The sequence below is a fragment of the Cryptomeria japonica genome, chromosome 1 (assembly GCF_030272615.1).
Source record: "Cryptomeria japonica chromosome 1, Sugi_1.0, whole genome shotgun sequence".
Taxonomy (NCBI): Eukaryota; Viridiplantae; Streptophyta; class Pinopsida; order Cupressales; family Cupressaceae; genus Cryptomeria; species Cryptomeria japonica.
The window spans coordinates 430,198,724-430,214,807 of NC_081405.1; the positions used below are offsets into that span (position 1 = coordinate 430,198,724).

At 36.1% G+C, this 16,084-nt stretch overlaps 1 protein-coding gene across 2 annotated transcripts in view; it reads left to right on the forward strand.

Annotated features, from left to right (window-relative positions):
• The window catches only part of LOC131065022 (E3 ubiquitin-protein ligase UPL6), a 201,167-nt gene extending 191,289 nt beyond the window's left edge, over positions 1-9,878 (forward strand). For both annotated transcript variants that reach the window (XM_057999388.2, XM_057999394.2), the window contains exons 24-26: positions 8,671-8,742; positions 8,836-8,928; positions 9,067-9,878. In XM_057999388.2, coding sequence (XP_057855371.2) covers positions 8,671-8,742; positions 8,836-8,928; positions 9,067-9,133 — 232 coding nt within the window. In that variant the 3' untranslated portion in view covers positions 9,134-9,878. The remainder of the gene's footprint in view (positions 1-8,670; positions 8,743-8,835; positions 8,929-9,066) is intronic.
• The last annotated feature ends 6,206 nt before the right edge of the window (positions 9,879-16,084 follow it).

The following is a 16,084-nucleotide window of genomic DNA, read 5'->3' on the forward strand; positions in this document are numbered from 1 at the left end:
ATCTTGGTAGCCTTCCTCTTTTCTGTCACTTCGTGGGAATGTCCGACAAGGCTTTCCAAATCAATTACATTGTCTTCGTCCTCAATTACGATCACCCTAGTTAATCTTTCCTTCAACCAATCTGGGATGGCAGATCTTGTCTCTTTAACCTGTATTTCCTTGAGCAATTCTTCTTCTCTGGGAGGAGATGTTACTTCATTATCTTCCCCATCTTCATGCAACTCATTGTTTTGAAGAGATCCACCTGGTGCCTGTCCTTCTTTATCATTCTGTACCATTGACTCCATAGAATCTTCCACTTCAAGTGTCCTCTTCTCTTGTCGAGAAGATGTGCCGGATGAACGATCTCGGTTGGCCCCTTGCTTCTTCTTGGAAGATTCTTTCTTCTCAGGTCTCTCTTTTCTCTTCGAGCCTCTTGGATGGAGATCGCCTTCACTTGCACTTCGAAGGTTGCCTTCATTTGCGTTTCTGGAATTAGGATTCCTTCGCTTACACTAGCTCCACCTTCGGCTGGTTTCTCTTCCAAAGTGAAAGTCATAGCTATGCCCTGCTCTCTCAACTTCTGATGCTGCACATCAACCCATCTGCGAGTACAAGACAAGACTGGAGCCATCAAAGCATCTAGATCCACGACCTCGGGCTCATTCCAATCTAACCTTACTGATTTGCTTTCTCGGTCATAGGATGACTGGAGATGTCTGCCACTGTCCTGAGCTTGGTCGGCCACTCTGTAAATCTTGCATTTCCTGATGAAATCCAAAGGCAATCTAGAATGCATCTTTCTTTTCACTTCAAGATCGTCTAGGAGATTCATCATAAAATCTTCTATCTGAAATTCATGCTTAAACTTCCTACCGACTGTCTCCTCTATATATCCATGTGGATCAAAGCTTTCTCTCAAAGCAAAGAATGAAAAAGAATACAAAGCTAACTCCTTCTCTGCGTCATCCATGGCTAAAGCATCAGGACATACCTCAACTGAATTGCCTAAGATGATAGGTACAGGAACTCCATTTCCATGTCTGTGTCTGAATGCCTTCGCATAAGCTGCCAACTGTCTTGTTACCTCAAGTAACACTATTCTGTCTGTCGGATATCTCGGCAACATGTATGGAGGTGAAGGACATCCATGAACTCTGATATAAGTAAACTTCGGAAATTGGATAAACCAAGCACCGTACCTCTTTACTAGTTCCTGTGCATCCTGAGATAATCTGTTGTGAATCCCGCCTTGCAACGTCCTTGTGATGTTCATTGTGAAGGTATCATTAACTAACTTGTAGTTACTTCCTGGCGGATGATGCAAGTGGACATAGGAATCACAAACTCTGACCTCGCTGGGTCCTCTTCCAATCACTCCTCTGTGAGGTAGTCCTGCGTACTCAAAGCTCCTGATTAAGGCATATATGACGTATGAACTCATGTGGAAGGACTTGGTAGCCTTGAGTCTCCTCAACTGTACGTCCAAGCAATGGCTAATCATTCTAGCCCAATGAATTGTTCCTTTTCCCTGAACTATCACCTGGATAAAGTAGAACATCCACCTCTCAAAGTAGAAGGCTTGAGGAGCTCCCGTGACTCGGTTGAGCATTGTAATCAAATCTCTGTACTCCTCCTGGAAATCGATCCTATGTGGTGTGTTCGGGATCTTGCTCAGGCGAGGACGACTCTTGAGTAACCAGTTCTTGTTGATGACGCTTAGGCAAGCATCTGGATCATCTTCGTACATGGACCTGGCTCCTTCTATGCTCTTGTAGACCATATCTCTGTGCTCTGGAAGATGGAAAGCCTCACTTATAGCTTCCTCTGAAAGATACGCCAAAGTGTTTCCTTCCTTGGACACGATCGTTCTGGACTGAGGATCATAATGACGAGCACACTCGATCATCAACTCATGGCACTGTACTGCTGGAGGGAAGCCGGCCGCCTTAATGATGCCACTTTCAATTATCCTCCTGGCGACAGGTGATGGCTTGCCAATGTAAGGGACCTCTCGAAACTTCTTCATACTGAAGTTACCCAAGTTGGTATCTCCAATGTTGCTCCACTTAGACACGATCTTGGTCTCCACTTCTTCGGTCTTTTGATCTTCCTTCATGAGAGCTGGACGACTGGTGGATGCTCCCGCCTTCGGGGTCGCCATACCTACACAACATTTCATAATAAGAAACTAGATTTTGCAATGTATAACATAGATTAGATATTAAATTTAGGAAACTTCATGATAAGTCCTTGAGTTATCATTTCCTAAAAAACGATTGAGCCACTGAAATTCAAAATTTCAAAATTCAAAACTTTCAAGCAATGACGATCAAAATTCAAATTCGAGAGAAAGGAAGATTTCGCCATACCTTGCTTGAGAGTTTAACTCTAAAATGCAAAACAAGAAATTCGCCTAGGCAACAATCGAAATTTGGTGACTTCAACGTGATCTCCCTCAAGCTAGCAACTTCGCCACCTTTGGGGTGCCTTTGACGTAGTCTTTGGCAAGTTCGCCTCACTTGAAACTAAGCTCGCACTCCCCTTTTATGAAATTCGCACTTCTCCTTTATGAAATTCGCTCCTTGTAAATACAAATCGCACACCTCTTTGTCTTCTCCAAATCGCATATGAATGAAGGTGAAATGATGATTTGAAAATGAAATTATCACCTTCCCTTTATAGGTGCTTACCCTTACAACTACCTCAAGGCCGACTTGGTAAAAACAAAGATAATTAAAAGCAATTTTAATAAAAACCAATGGCCGACTTTGTAAATATTTAAATCCAAGCGCTCCAATTTGATTTTTTATTTAAAATAATAATTAATTCATTTAATGCCTTTGCAATTAATTAATTCAATTTTTAAAATAGGCAAAATTAATTAATTAAATATCCAAGCGCAATTTTTTAAATGCTATTAATTGATTTATCGATTTTTCTAGCATTTAATAAAATTCAAAAATTGTTTTAGCGCCAAAATTTGGAGGGAAAGATACAAACCCCATCGCTCTGGTCCCTAGGAGAGGGACAGGAGCGAACTTGCATTTTAGCCTTGATTCTTTTACCTTTGACGTTCAAAACCCCCATCTTCACGTTGAAACTGGCATTTTTGCAAGGAATCTCGAGCTTGATCGACTTGATTCTGTGGATGAGTGCCTCCTGAGGTTGATATCGCCCTGGTCCCTTGGTGAGGGACAGGAGCGAACTTTATGTTTTCTCCTTGGCCTTGGCTTCTTCGATCACCAATCTTCATCATGAGGAAGTAACAACGTTAGTCTTTCACTCCACGCTTGCTTTACTTGGCTTTTACGAGGCACTTTGATGTTTGAATGATTTTCGCCCTGGTCCCTTGGTGAGGGACAGGAGCGATCCTTGTGTTCAAGCCAAAATTCATCATCTTTTAACCTTAGCTTCTTGTTCATTGCCTTCCAAATGATATCTTCGACCCAATATAATCTTGCTTTGACATGATCTTTGAAGGAAAATGAGTGATTTTGTGAATATCGCCCTGGTCCTTGCCTGAAGGACAGGAGCGATCTAGCTTCTTGACTCAATTTGATCACCCTTTGACGTTTAACTTCTTCTCATATCATCTTCTCAAGACACCTTAGACCTTGTGTAACCTTGTACGTCCTTGACTTGGCGTGATTTTTGAAGGAATTGGCCAATATGGTGAATATCGCCCTAGTCCTTCACTGAAGGACAGGAGCGAACTTTAGTATTCTGGGCTCATCCTTGTTCTCATCAACTTACAATCACCTTCACAATGTAAGATGAGGTCCTTTGATCCTTCTTGAACGCATGAAATGTGATAATCATTCAAAACTTAAGCCTCCATGGAGATTTCGCTCTAGTCCCTGACTGAGGGACAGGAGCGAACTTGAGCATTTTAGTGCAAATCCTTCATCTTTGTCAATCTTTGTAACTTCGTTCTTTGTCGAGACACCTCAAAACGTCCTTGCCACCTTATACTTTGACTTAGAATGACTTGAATTTGGGTGGAAGGCAATATAACCATTATTTCGCCCTGGTCCCTGGCTGAGGGACAGGAGCGATTTTTCACTTGTAGGTTCCATCACACTTTGCTAACTTCCAAAATTATCTTCAACGGTCTCGATGTGCACCCTTTCACCTATTCTTGGCATGAAATTCGTTCTAACTTGGTGAAAAATTGACCTAAGACAAAAATCGCTCTGGTCCCTGGCTGAGGGACAGGAGCGCTTAGGCCAATTTGGAGTTCACTTTGATGTCTTGCAATCTTCAATTTGTCTTCAACGGGTTCATTTCATCCTCCTTTCTTGCTTCAAACTCAAAACTCGCTTGCTTTTTGCCCAAAACATGTCTCATGAGGAATTTCGCTCTGGTCCTTGAGAGAGGGACGGGAGCTATCACTTAAATTCGCCCTGGTCCCTGGCAGAGGGACAGGAGCGATTTTGCTTCTAGGGTCAATTTTCCTCATGATTGCGCTTTCAAGTTATATTCAACTGATAAAATGTATCTCCTTTGATCTCCTCAAATCGTCAAATTGTTCAAATCCTGCAAGGACAAGGCAATGTTTGATTTTGAGCTTCGGTCCTCCATTGAGGGACAGGAGCGATTTTTACTCCTGGCACATTTCCGTGTTTGTAAAATTCTTCAAATTATATTCAATGGAAAGATCATGCCTCCCTTTACCACTTCCACTCTGAAATTCGTCTTGATCCTGCAGAGACAGTAAGATTTTGAAAAACAAGCTCTGGTCCTTCACTGAGGGACAGGAGCGATTTTGCTTCTACAGGCCAAAATATCAAGATTTTGGGATTTTAATCACTTCACAAGGCAAAAACAAGTCATTTCCAATGCCCGGGATCAATTATCAAAATTTTCAAAATTTGGTCAAAATTACTCAATCGGACGAAAATCAAACACTCATCATCAACACTTAGACAAATTTTCAGAACTGCACTCAAAATCCCAATTGAAACTAGACCAACTTACTCAGCCTCTGGCGAATTCACTTTATTTCCAAAATTGCATCCCTCGGGAGGAAGCTCTCAAATTCAAAATTGGACTGGACTCTGGCTTGAAAACACAGTAACAGAAACCCTAAGGCTTGACCCTGGTCCAGACAACTAACAAACTAAACCAAAACCCTAAAAAGCAAAGCGAAAGGCGAGCAAAAACGAGCAAAAAGAGGGGGTCCCCATTTAAATGGGGCGATGTGTGAAATGGTCACAACAGGTATATAAGCCAAATTTTCTTTCCAGCCAATGCGTAAAATCAAATATGAGTATCAACCACTCAAAAGGATACACGTCGTAGTTGAGCACAAGCGTATGATCAAAAGACAACTTCAATAAGTTAGATACCTCATTCATCTTAGGTTTCATCATCAAGAGAATACTTACTTCAAGAGTGTAATAGGTAGCATGCTCAAATTGAAGAGATAATATCACAATGAATATTATGTGAGGATAGTGAAAGCCGTGACAGAAAATGCATTAGAGCTAAAGGCAATCCTCTACACAAGAAGAGTAGGCAAGGTTATAATAAATGTATTAACTAAGAATATGAGAGCCTTTTATGAAGAGCTGAAGAGAACCAAGTGTTACACAATCCCTGTCCTACATGCCAACCTCATTATAGAACAGAGACTACAATCCGTATGATGTTAGGAGACACACCAGCAAGACTATTAAGCATTTCAAGATTTAGATAGAATATGATGCATCTGAACTATGCAGCAAGTATCATCGGAAGAAGATAGAAGGGTCATCATTGGGCATAGATACTAAATAGGATGACTAAGACATCTTACCTTTACATGCCTACCACACCAATGATTAGAGGACACTATTTGTTTTCAACTAAAGTTCCATGTTTCTAAATCTCCTATAATTTTATTCAGCTTTCAATCTTCCTATTTGTGCTTGTTGTTATTTCCTTCATAATACTCCTAGTTTTATATCTGAATACACATGCTGAAATCTTAAGTGCCAAGGATGTATTTAGATCAATGCATCAATTCGGATCATTACATATTCATAGCAAACCACATCAAATAGGTTGAGAGATAAACATACTCAAAATAGAGAGTAGGGCATAACCAAATACTAACTTCAATAATTCAACCGGATTAGAACAAATTCTTAACACAAGAACAAAGCTCGAACTAGGGTGATTGTTACAAACCCTAGGAAGATAGTTATGCAACCCTTAAAGGAATAAAAGGAATACTAAGATCTGAAACACAAGTGCACAAACCGACATATGAAAGCACCCTCAGATGAAGTGGTTAACAAGCAAGAGAACCTTGTGCACTAGATAAGACACTGATAACAATAAGGCAATCAGATGCAAATCTCCAAACCAAGTGGACCCTACAATCGAGAATAGAGGAATGAGAACACCTTAAATCTTATTCTTGCTATCATCCCATCGATGCCTTCAATTTGTCAAGCAGACATTGCTGTTGAACTTTCTGATTCACCATAGACTTCTTTAGCCCTAATCTGCACAAGAAGAAGTACAGGTTCTTCCTTCAAGTTGATAGGCCTTATAGAAGGAACTTGGCTCTGATACCATGTTAATTTTAGATCAGATTAATAGCAATAATCAGAAATAACACAATGAACACACAGAACACAAGAGTACCCTAGGAAAACCTCCCTCTTGGAGGTGAAAAACCCATCAATTAATCTCAGTTTATATTGGGCAATAATCAATCTGACTTTACAAGTTTACTTCAACACTTGAAGCAATATGAACATCAACATATACATAGCAATATGATAAACTTATCTGCAATATACTTGACTGAAGATGATTTGCTGCTGCTGATCATAGGACCATTCGCTGATCAAGGAGTCAATTTGCCGACTATGAACGATAATCGCTGCTCCAGAATTAGTTCTCTGTTCTTGGAGATGAATTCGCTGCCATAGGGACATGCTTGCTGATCTTTATGATGCAATTTGCTGTCCTTGTAGTTATATTCGTTGACTGGATAATTTCGCTGCTGATCAAGGATGTAATTCGATGTCTTCCATTGTGTGTCATGATGAATGAATGAACCTTGTATATATATGTGATCTTAGCCACCTAATTCATCCTAGATCGGCTCACAAGGATAATCAATTAATAATAATATGATGACCTAAACTTGGTGCCCAATATAGGGTCAGCTCCATTGCATTTATAAGTTACAATGTTCAATATAGGGTTAGCCCTATCCACAAGTTACATCGCCCGTTATAGGGCCAGACCAAATTACAAGTTATATTTAATTTTGCACATTTAATTTGACTGAGGCCGATAGGCCAATTAGTCACCCACAAGTTACATTATGGGTCACGCCCAATTTTCATATTTGCAAGTTACATACACATATCAACATCCTTAATGGTTACAAGTTATATGATGTGTTTGGGTCCAGCCCAATACAAGTAATACTTATATTTGATCCGAACTAGCTATTATTTCAACAAGGGTGTCTAGTCAACTAACATGAATGTGTTTCTTATAATATGATGAATGCATTTATGATTTATCATAAATGCCTGCCTGCCTGAATACATTTGTATAATATACATGTGCACATGTATAAATTGCTACCTTTTCTCTATCCAAGGTTTGTAAGTGTTTAACTACATAGATATAACGAAACTTACAATTAAGTCCCTTTATTGTCTATGGTTTGAGAGTATGCATTTGACTACATGCATATAATGAATATTACAATAAAGTCTTTTCTCAATCTTCAGTGTATATGTCCTTTATGGAGAAACAAAAGAGTAATACTGATTTTGATATAATCAGGGTACATGCTCATCATTTGTCCCTTTTGGAGAAAGAAAAAGAGTAAGATTGATTTTGATATAATTAGGGTATATGCTCATCATTTGTCCCTTTTGGAGAAAGAAAAAGAGTAAGATTGATTTTGATATAATTAGGGTACATGTGCATATATAGGTTTAAACTAAAAATTTGACCATGAGAGCTAACGTCTAGGTTTGGATTGAAATTTCACATAGATAGTTCTGTATCTTTTTTTTCAGAAGATGATAATGATGGATCTAACTTATTAACTTAGACTATGCTGAAATTTTAAATAGCAGTGTTGAATCTGTCGTGCAGAATAAAAAACAATATTAGAAATTCTGATCACAATGAAAAATTGCAGAACGAATTACAAAATCATTGAAAATTGCTGTGCATGATTTGAACATGATATCAATGCAATTGTGTGTAGACCAGAAAAAATTGGTCAACAAAATGTTGACCATGATTTTTTTTTAAACGTGATTCCATTGGGGACAAAGTCACCAGCAATGGCATTTCGCGATTCTGGCATTTAATCCCACAATTTTGGCAATTTTTGCTTCTATGGACAACACTGTAATGTGTGCTTGGTAGCTTTTCACTATTACAAACACTTCCAAATGTATAAGTTATGTGATTGCAATAAGTTACAATGTCATTATTATCCAACTAATATGTCACACATTATTACCTCTATAGGTGAACTTCTAAGCTCTCTATTTTATATGCAATGAAGCAAATACCCTTTCTGAGAAACATTACAGTGAACACTTCACTGGATCAGGATCTATGGCAATGTGCTCTTATAGTTCAAGCATAAATATTGTCAAACTAGGCTTTTACAGTTTTTCTTGAATAGAAGTTTGACAAATTTACTCATGCTAACAGATTTGTAACTGGATGCTCAAGAGGACCACTACTTGGTTTCAAATACTTGGAACCTCCATTCTGTATCCAAAGGTGCATTACTACTTGAAATTTATGAAGATTCTCTGGGTTTGTCAGTGTCTAGCATAATGATCATAGTTGAATTTAATATTTCTGGTTTCACAGAGCTGCTCCTGAAGATGCTCCTGATGAACTTCTTGATCGCTTGCCAACTTCAGCAACATGTGTGAATCTTCTGAAGCTCCCTCCGTACAAAAGGTATGGATGAACCTCATAGGAAAATTTCAGGCTATTTCTATAAGTATTATATTATATTGAGTATTTACCTTTTGCAAATAAACTCTTTTTGAATAATGTACTTATTTAAGATAAATGTCAATATGTTCCTGGTGACAGTAAAGAAGTTCTGGAGAATAAATTGCTCTATGCAATAAGTGCTGAAGCGGGATTTGATCTAAGCTAAACCGTATCTCAGGACCACCAGATTCATGACTCTTCATGTACGTGATTGAGATTTATATACATTCGTTCTATATCCTGTCCACAATATTCAGGGTCTTGTCCCAAGCGATGACATGGTTGGTATGATGATGGGACCAGAGCATGGCAAACAGAAATTCATAAAGGTTTAGATGTTGATATGATGTAAAGATAGATTGAAAGATTTGGATTTGGAGGGATGAATGATAGCCTATGGCTGTAATATTTATATTCTCGTTCTTTTGCTTCTGATGTTCAAGATCCTATATGATTCTACAATATCATATTTTTGGGTATGGAGTCGCGATAGAGATCAGGTTTTTGAGGTTGGGGCTTCAGAGTACATCAGTCGTATGAAGGCATTTGTTTCTGCATAAATATTTTTTGGGAGGAGAAAATTATGTACACAGGAAAATTACAAATTAGCTGTCTTCTCATATGATCAGTCTTATGTCACAATGATCTACTTATTTTCCACAAAATACTGAAAACAAAAGTTTGAAAATGACAATGTACCTCCCAGAAAATTAGGGAGGGAACATGCCGTCATGCTCGAAGGCATATTTTGCCACTTAACAGTTGTTGGAATATTCAAGCATTGTAAATGATGTGAATAATAATCTGTAGCAGTCTCCCATTTTCTTGGCAGTCCTTTTGTATATTTTGATTTTCCATGTAGATTCGTTGCAATTTAACATACAGCCTGTATTTCGGTTTATCATCTTTAACTACTGTTCAGCTTCAAATATTATGTTTAATTTTAAACTGAATTGTATGGTTTCCATCTGAATTTGGCACCACTCTGCAATCGCATAATGGACATGACTCCAGGATTGTAGAATCTATGGTCTAAGCAGATTATGTTTATTAGAATTTCTATCTTGAGTTTTTTCTGATAGCGTACCTAAGAAGATTGAGACATGACATACTTTATGAAATTTGTGAAGATAAAGGAAACTGCAAGGTTGAATGTTTTAAAAGGTGTTGAAGCTAAATTCTGTTTCCTCTCGCCAAAGGCAATTAACAAGAAGTATCCATGCATATGATATAGTATTCTTGTGTGATGAAGAACTTTCTTCTTATGGAGCTAAACTGCATTTAAAGAGAATACATGATGGCATTTCGTAGATTTTGTCTATGTTTTGGATGGCAAGTGTATCGTTGTAACACTTGATGGAAAGGTCCAGTTCCATTAGTACACGTGAACTTCCAAAAAAATCTTGATATCAAAATTAGTTGTCTAGATATTTAATATGCTTGGTGATATTGATATGCAATGAGTTGTATGTAAGGTCTTTGAATCTTAATAAGCAATGAGTTTTGTGTACATGTTGTTAGTGGTTTAAGAAATAACATCAGGTTTATTACCATAATTAATATTCTTAAGGTTCACATTTACATCATTATATTATGCATATGGCTGCATACCTTGGTATAACTTGCTGTGAACATTGGTCATGGAAGTGAAGTAAAAACAAAACACAAAAAGTTGATCCTCTAAATTTGATTCTTAAGTTCTTGAAAAAGGAGCTAAGAATTTTGTAATAAAGCAGGCAAAAGCAAGCCTAATTGGTATGAACAAAATACTCAGACAAACATCTAAACGAAATCTGAGTTATGTCTTTCTATTTGTGACTCCAAAACTGTAGAACTCCTTGTGGCACAGAACCATAATACAATTGTGCAAAATTCTCACCTTTGACACACAACTAGTAGAGAAATAGATGTATGAAATATTATTAGGACATCCTAGTCAAAGGCCTTTTTTGGTGCATGGCATGTAGAATATATACGTCACTCTTACGAAAGAAAAATTGAAATTGCATGACCGATCATCTGTTTAGCAGGCGAAGGTTTTTGGTGGTTATATGCTTGCAACAGTTACGGTTTTCGTTCACTGTCAAAAAAAATATCTTAGCAAACATTTCCACACTTAATTCCTATTTGAGAGCAGCTATGAAGAGTTCGACACAAATTATTTTATAGTTTTAATGAAATTATTTGTGATCTATTAACTCACATTTATGTTCCGATGCTATTTTACAATATAAATTTTGGTAATATGCATGCACATACAATACAACATATTACTAGAGTATGTTACTACCTCATTTCATGGACCTTTGGTCTACCTATATAAGGATAGTGTGGTTAATTATGTTATGCTGTGTTTAAATTAGATTAGCAACGGACAATGTCAATGTAATTAGGGTTTAGTTTAATTACAAATCAAAGAAAAATGTTTAGGCAATGTATTTTTTTAATTATATTGATATTAATATATTATAAAGAGTTTAATTTGTCACATCTTATATGTTTTCATTTAGATGGTGCAAAATCATATTTAATGAGTAAGTTTTATTGTTTATTTTTTAATTATTTATAGATTTTTTTCATTCCAACATAATTGTTAAGATGAGTACATACTTTTTATTAGACGTTAAATCTATTTGAATGCAAGAGGAAACATTATTGGGGAAATGTGATGCTGATCATCAAGATTAAACATAAAAGCATTTGTTAAAAACAATTTATGTGTACAAGCGAACAATGGATCTTTGATAGTTTTCTTGTTCAAATCTCAACAATTTAGGGAATTTAAAGTGGCTGCGAGGTTTTTAGAAATATAAAATATGTGAAGTCTTTCTACTTGAAAAAACGCATTGGGCACATGCAAACAATTGAAGAAAAGCATATCATGTTTATAAATAAAATTACAAATTGTCAATCATTAAGTAATTGAAAATTCATTCTTAGACATGGGCACAAGATTTATTTATGGACACTTGTACTTAAGACAAGGTATTCTTGTGTCTTTTACTTGGAAAGTAGATCATTTATTACACAATTAACAAACATAGATTAAAAGCATATGTACAATACAAAATGTTGAATTGGATTAAACATAAGATTCATCAAATCAAATCAAATCAAATCAAGGAATGCAAAGCTACAACAATTACTTCAAAGAAATTTACAATATAAAGCCTGGAATTTTCAATAACTTTGATAAATTGGCACCCATAAGATTACACAAAATATGATCATTAATTTCAACAATAAGTAAACAGAAAATTACCATCTTAATTTAAGTGCACAAAGCACTTATTTATTATTTTCTGATATTTTGCATTAGTGGTGTAATTTAATGGAAATAAATAAAAAGTAAAACGGTTTGTCAACTAAGCAATCCTTACATGCAAATTGTTTTAAAATAGCTCAACCAAAAAAAGAAATCTACAAATACAAAGCCTCTTAATAGATCTCATCTAAATATGGCAAATTGTGAGATACGTCTTATAGAAATCATCTAAGAATAACCATCATCTAATAATAGCAAAGACTACAAATAGCTAGTTAAGGTGTGAATGGATCCTCTTAGTGACTTTTCTATAGGTGACATTTATTTACTTATCTTGCATCTGAGCCTATGGGAGCCGGTTTTTAGTTGAGCAATGAAGATGGTTCCCTCCATTTGATTTCAATTCTCATTTATGTTTTTCACAATGCTTATAAGTTGGGTTGAATTGGCTAATAAAGTGTTTTCGTTTCCTACTTGATTCCTTCCTTTATTGTTCTAATTTTTTCATTCACAATCTTTTCCATCCTTTTTAAAAAATTGCATTCATTTATGTTGATGTGAAAACCACTCATTTTTTTGTGATTTTATTTCATCTATGTTCTTCTATACAACTACCCATCTCTTATAGCTTAGGCCATCTATTGATCTTCATAGTTTCTATTTTTCCAACTAATAACCTAGTCATAATAGTTGCATTTAATGAGAAAGTACTTGTTTGTACAAGAATAATTTGATATCTTATTCAAAGTGCACTTATTGACCATTATCATTTCTAAAAATTTGTAAAAATTGCATTTTGAAACCCCAATCCTCTTCAAAGGTGATCATAGAATCCAAGCTCTGCACATCCGTTAAAATAGAATCAAAAAACTTTAAGTTTTGTTGCCAATGAATGTATAAATCATTGTCAAGGAATGTATAAATCAATTTCAAACCCTAATCATCTAAGACATATTACATCTTGATGTTTTAGAAACTTTAGTGTAAGATTGCATGTTCACACAATCTCCTCCATTGAATTTTGGATCATCCATCACCAAACACATACATATCCATCACCTATACATACATATATGTGTGTGTATAGGTTTTTTTTAAAAAAAAAGGTTACACACACACACACACACACATATTTATACTCATATATATAAGTAAATGTATCCTGAATATATATATACATATGCTCAGATTGTTTTTCAAATAGGTTATAAATCAGTTTTCCAGTTTTGTTCTCACACACACACACACACACACACACACACACACACACACACACACACACATATATATTTGTTTAAATAACTGCTTTATAGAATGAAGTTTATTTTTTGAATAAATTTCCATTTTGTGTTTTCTTTCTTAAACATAAAACAAGTAAAATGTGATGATTATGAATGTAATTAAATATAAATATTTTGCCCTTTCTTTTTAAAACTGATATAGCTTAAATGTGGAAATCTAATTTTCTTTAACTTTCTAGTGATGAAATAAGCTAATAACTTTAATGCAGATTTGAAGATAACTAGGTTTTCAAATAAATTTATAAAGTTCAATAAATGTTTCTTTTCTTTACCACATTAGCTAGAAACAAGTATGCAGTAATAGAGCTGTTATTAAAAGAAAAATTCTAAAGCCGAAACTAATTCCCTTTTCATGTTTATTTAACTTTCTACAACCATTGAACGAAATAAAGAACCAGCAACCATAATACTCTTTCCCTTTAAGTAATACAAGTAATGCAAACATAAATTAATGAATGAACTACCCTTTTCTTTTGTAAACAAAAACATAAGGGTTCATAAATTTCTTTTCACTTTTGCAAGAATAATTTACCATTGTTTTCAGATTAATAAATAATCCACCACCATAGCAAATCGGAAATGGTGTTTGAATGCTTCATTTTCTTTTGATAAAAGAAATCTTTGAATATTTTGTTTCTTTCCTTCACCATAGAATTTACAACTGAAAACATAAGTACATCTTTAACTATTTTTACATGTTATTGAACAAACTAAATTAAGTAATACACTTTTGTTTTTTTCTTTGAATACATTGTTTACAAGGGAATACATGGATCTTTCCTCCTTTACATCTTTTTTTTTTAAATGACTAAATACAATAGGGAAATTTAAATCTGTATATGAACAACGGAGTGCACTAGCAACACACTTAAACATCCACTTTAGGAGACTAGATTCTCTCCATCCTCTAGATAAGTTGCAGACTTGCAAGTAAAGCTTTGGTTGTGACCATGGAGGCTCACCTCCCAACCTAGGCCTACAAGAGGCCACCCCTGAGCTAGGAGAACCAAGAACCAAATAGGATACACATATTAAATACACAAATACAAAATACAAATTTTACAAGGAAAACATTTCAACAATAACTCCCAACCCAAGGCTTGCACATAGTCACCAAGTGACTCAAAACAATGGGGTGAAGGTGGACCAAGTATCTAAGGGGAGAACTGCAAATAAACTATTACTTTCAAATGCCTTTACAAGGGTAAAATACCCTCCTACTTGGTCTCTCACATGAGCAAAACATCCCTTATGTCCCCCAAAGGCATCAAGCCAAAATCCCCTTATGACCCCCATATTTTCATACAAAAATAACAGTAGCAAGGCTCCTAGAACCTTGTGTATCCCTCTCTTCTCAGAAGAGAGACTCTACAGTCTTATATTGTCTTAAGACCATCCACCCCAAGACTACTCTTCCCTCCCAAGGGTGAGTTTTTTCTTGACTCCCATGTACAAACAAACAAGGAAATCCAAAAGAAACCAACTAAAACAATTCAAAAACATAATTTCAAAGACATAGAAACACATTCATCTCACAAACAAATTCAGATTTTACCATCACACAGCATGAATGCAATTAATTACTTTGGCACGGATTCTGGGCTTTTTTTCAGGGCATCCACATAAACCAGAGAAGAAGATTTGGAGCCGAGAGAAGGAAATTCAGGGATAGTAAAGGAAAAATGGGAGGAAATTAAAAAAGGTTCGAACCTACCTCTTGCTCAGAATGGAGGAAGAACAAGGAAGTGTGGGATATCCTTCAGGAGGGGGGTCTGAGTGTGTTTATGGAGAGGCTTAGTGGGAAAGATCCTATGGTTACCAAACATTTTATTAAGAATTGGAAGAATGACAAGATCCTGGTCGGATCCCAGATGATGACTGTAGATGAGGAGATTATTGCTGAAGCTACGGGGATGATGACTAGGGGCATGAAATTTTATAGGGACCACAACATCTCTGATAAAGCAGCGGACAAATTCCCTGTCACAGATGATGAGAGGAAGAAGATGGTGAAAGTCGACAATTCCTATCATTCCCCAAAACGGATATGCAGGCCATGGAGGTTTGTTTTATTCGCTACTATCACCTATATTACTTTGGATGGTAGGTTTACTAGAGCCTATGGACACCACTTTGTTTTGCTCAACCATTTTCGCCATGTGGAAAAGGTGAGCCTGCCATATTATCTAGCTTGCTCCATGGACCATACTATCAAGGAGATTTAGAAAGATTCCAAAGGTGACCATGCCCTTCACTAGGGTCTTATGACTCTTGTCTATAAAGTGCTTAAAGGGAGATGCATTGAAAAACCTATTAAAGGTAAATATGCAAGAGATGAGGACACAGAGAGTGAAGCCAGTGGCTTTAACTTTGATTCGAAGACTGAGGGCGACTCGAAGGAGACTAGTAAACAAGGTAGGAACAAGGCTAAGAGGAAAAGGATTGTGGTGGATTCAAATATTTCAGAGTTTGAGGCCAAATCCTTAAAGGGGAAATTCATTAAAAAAAAGAAAGGGAAAGTTACAGGAAAGCAAATGCAGAGGAAGAAGAC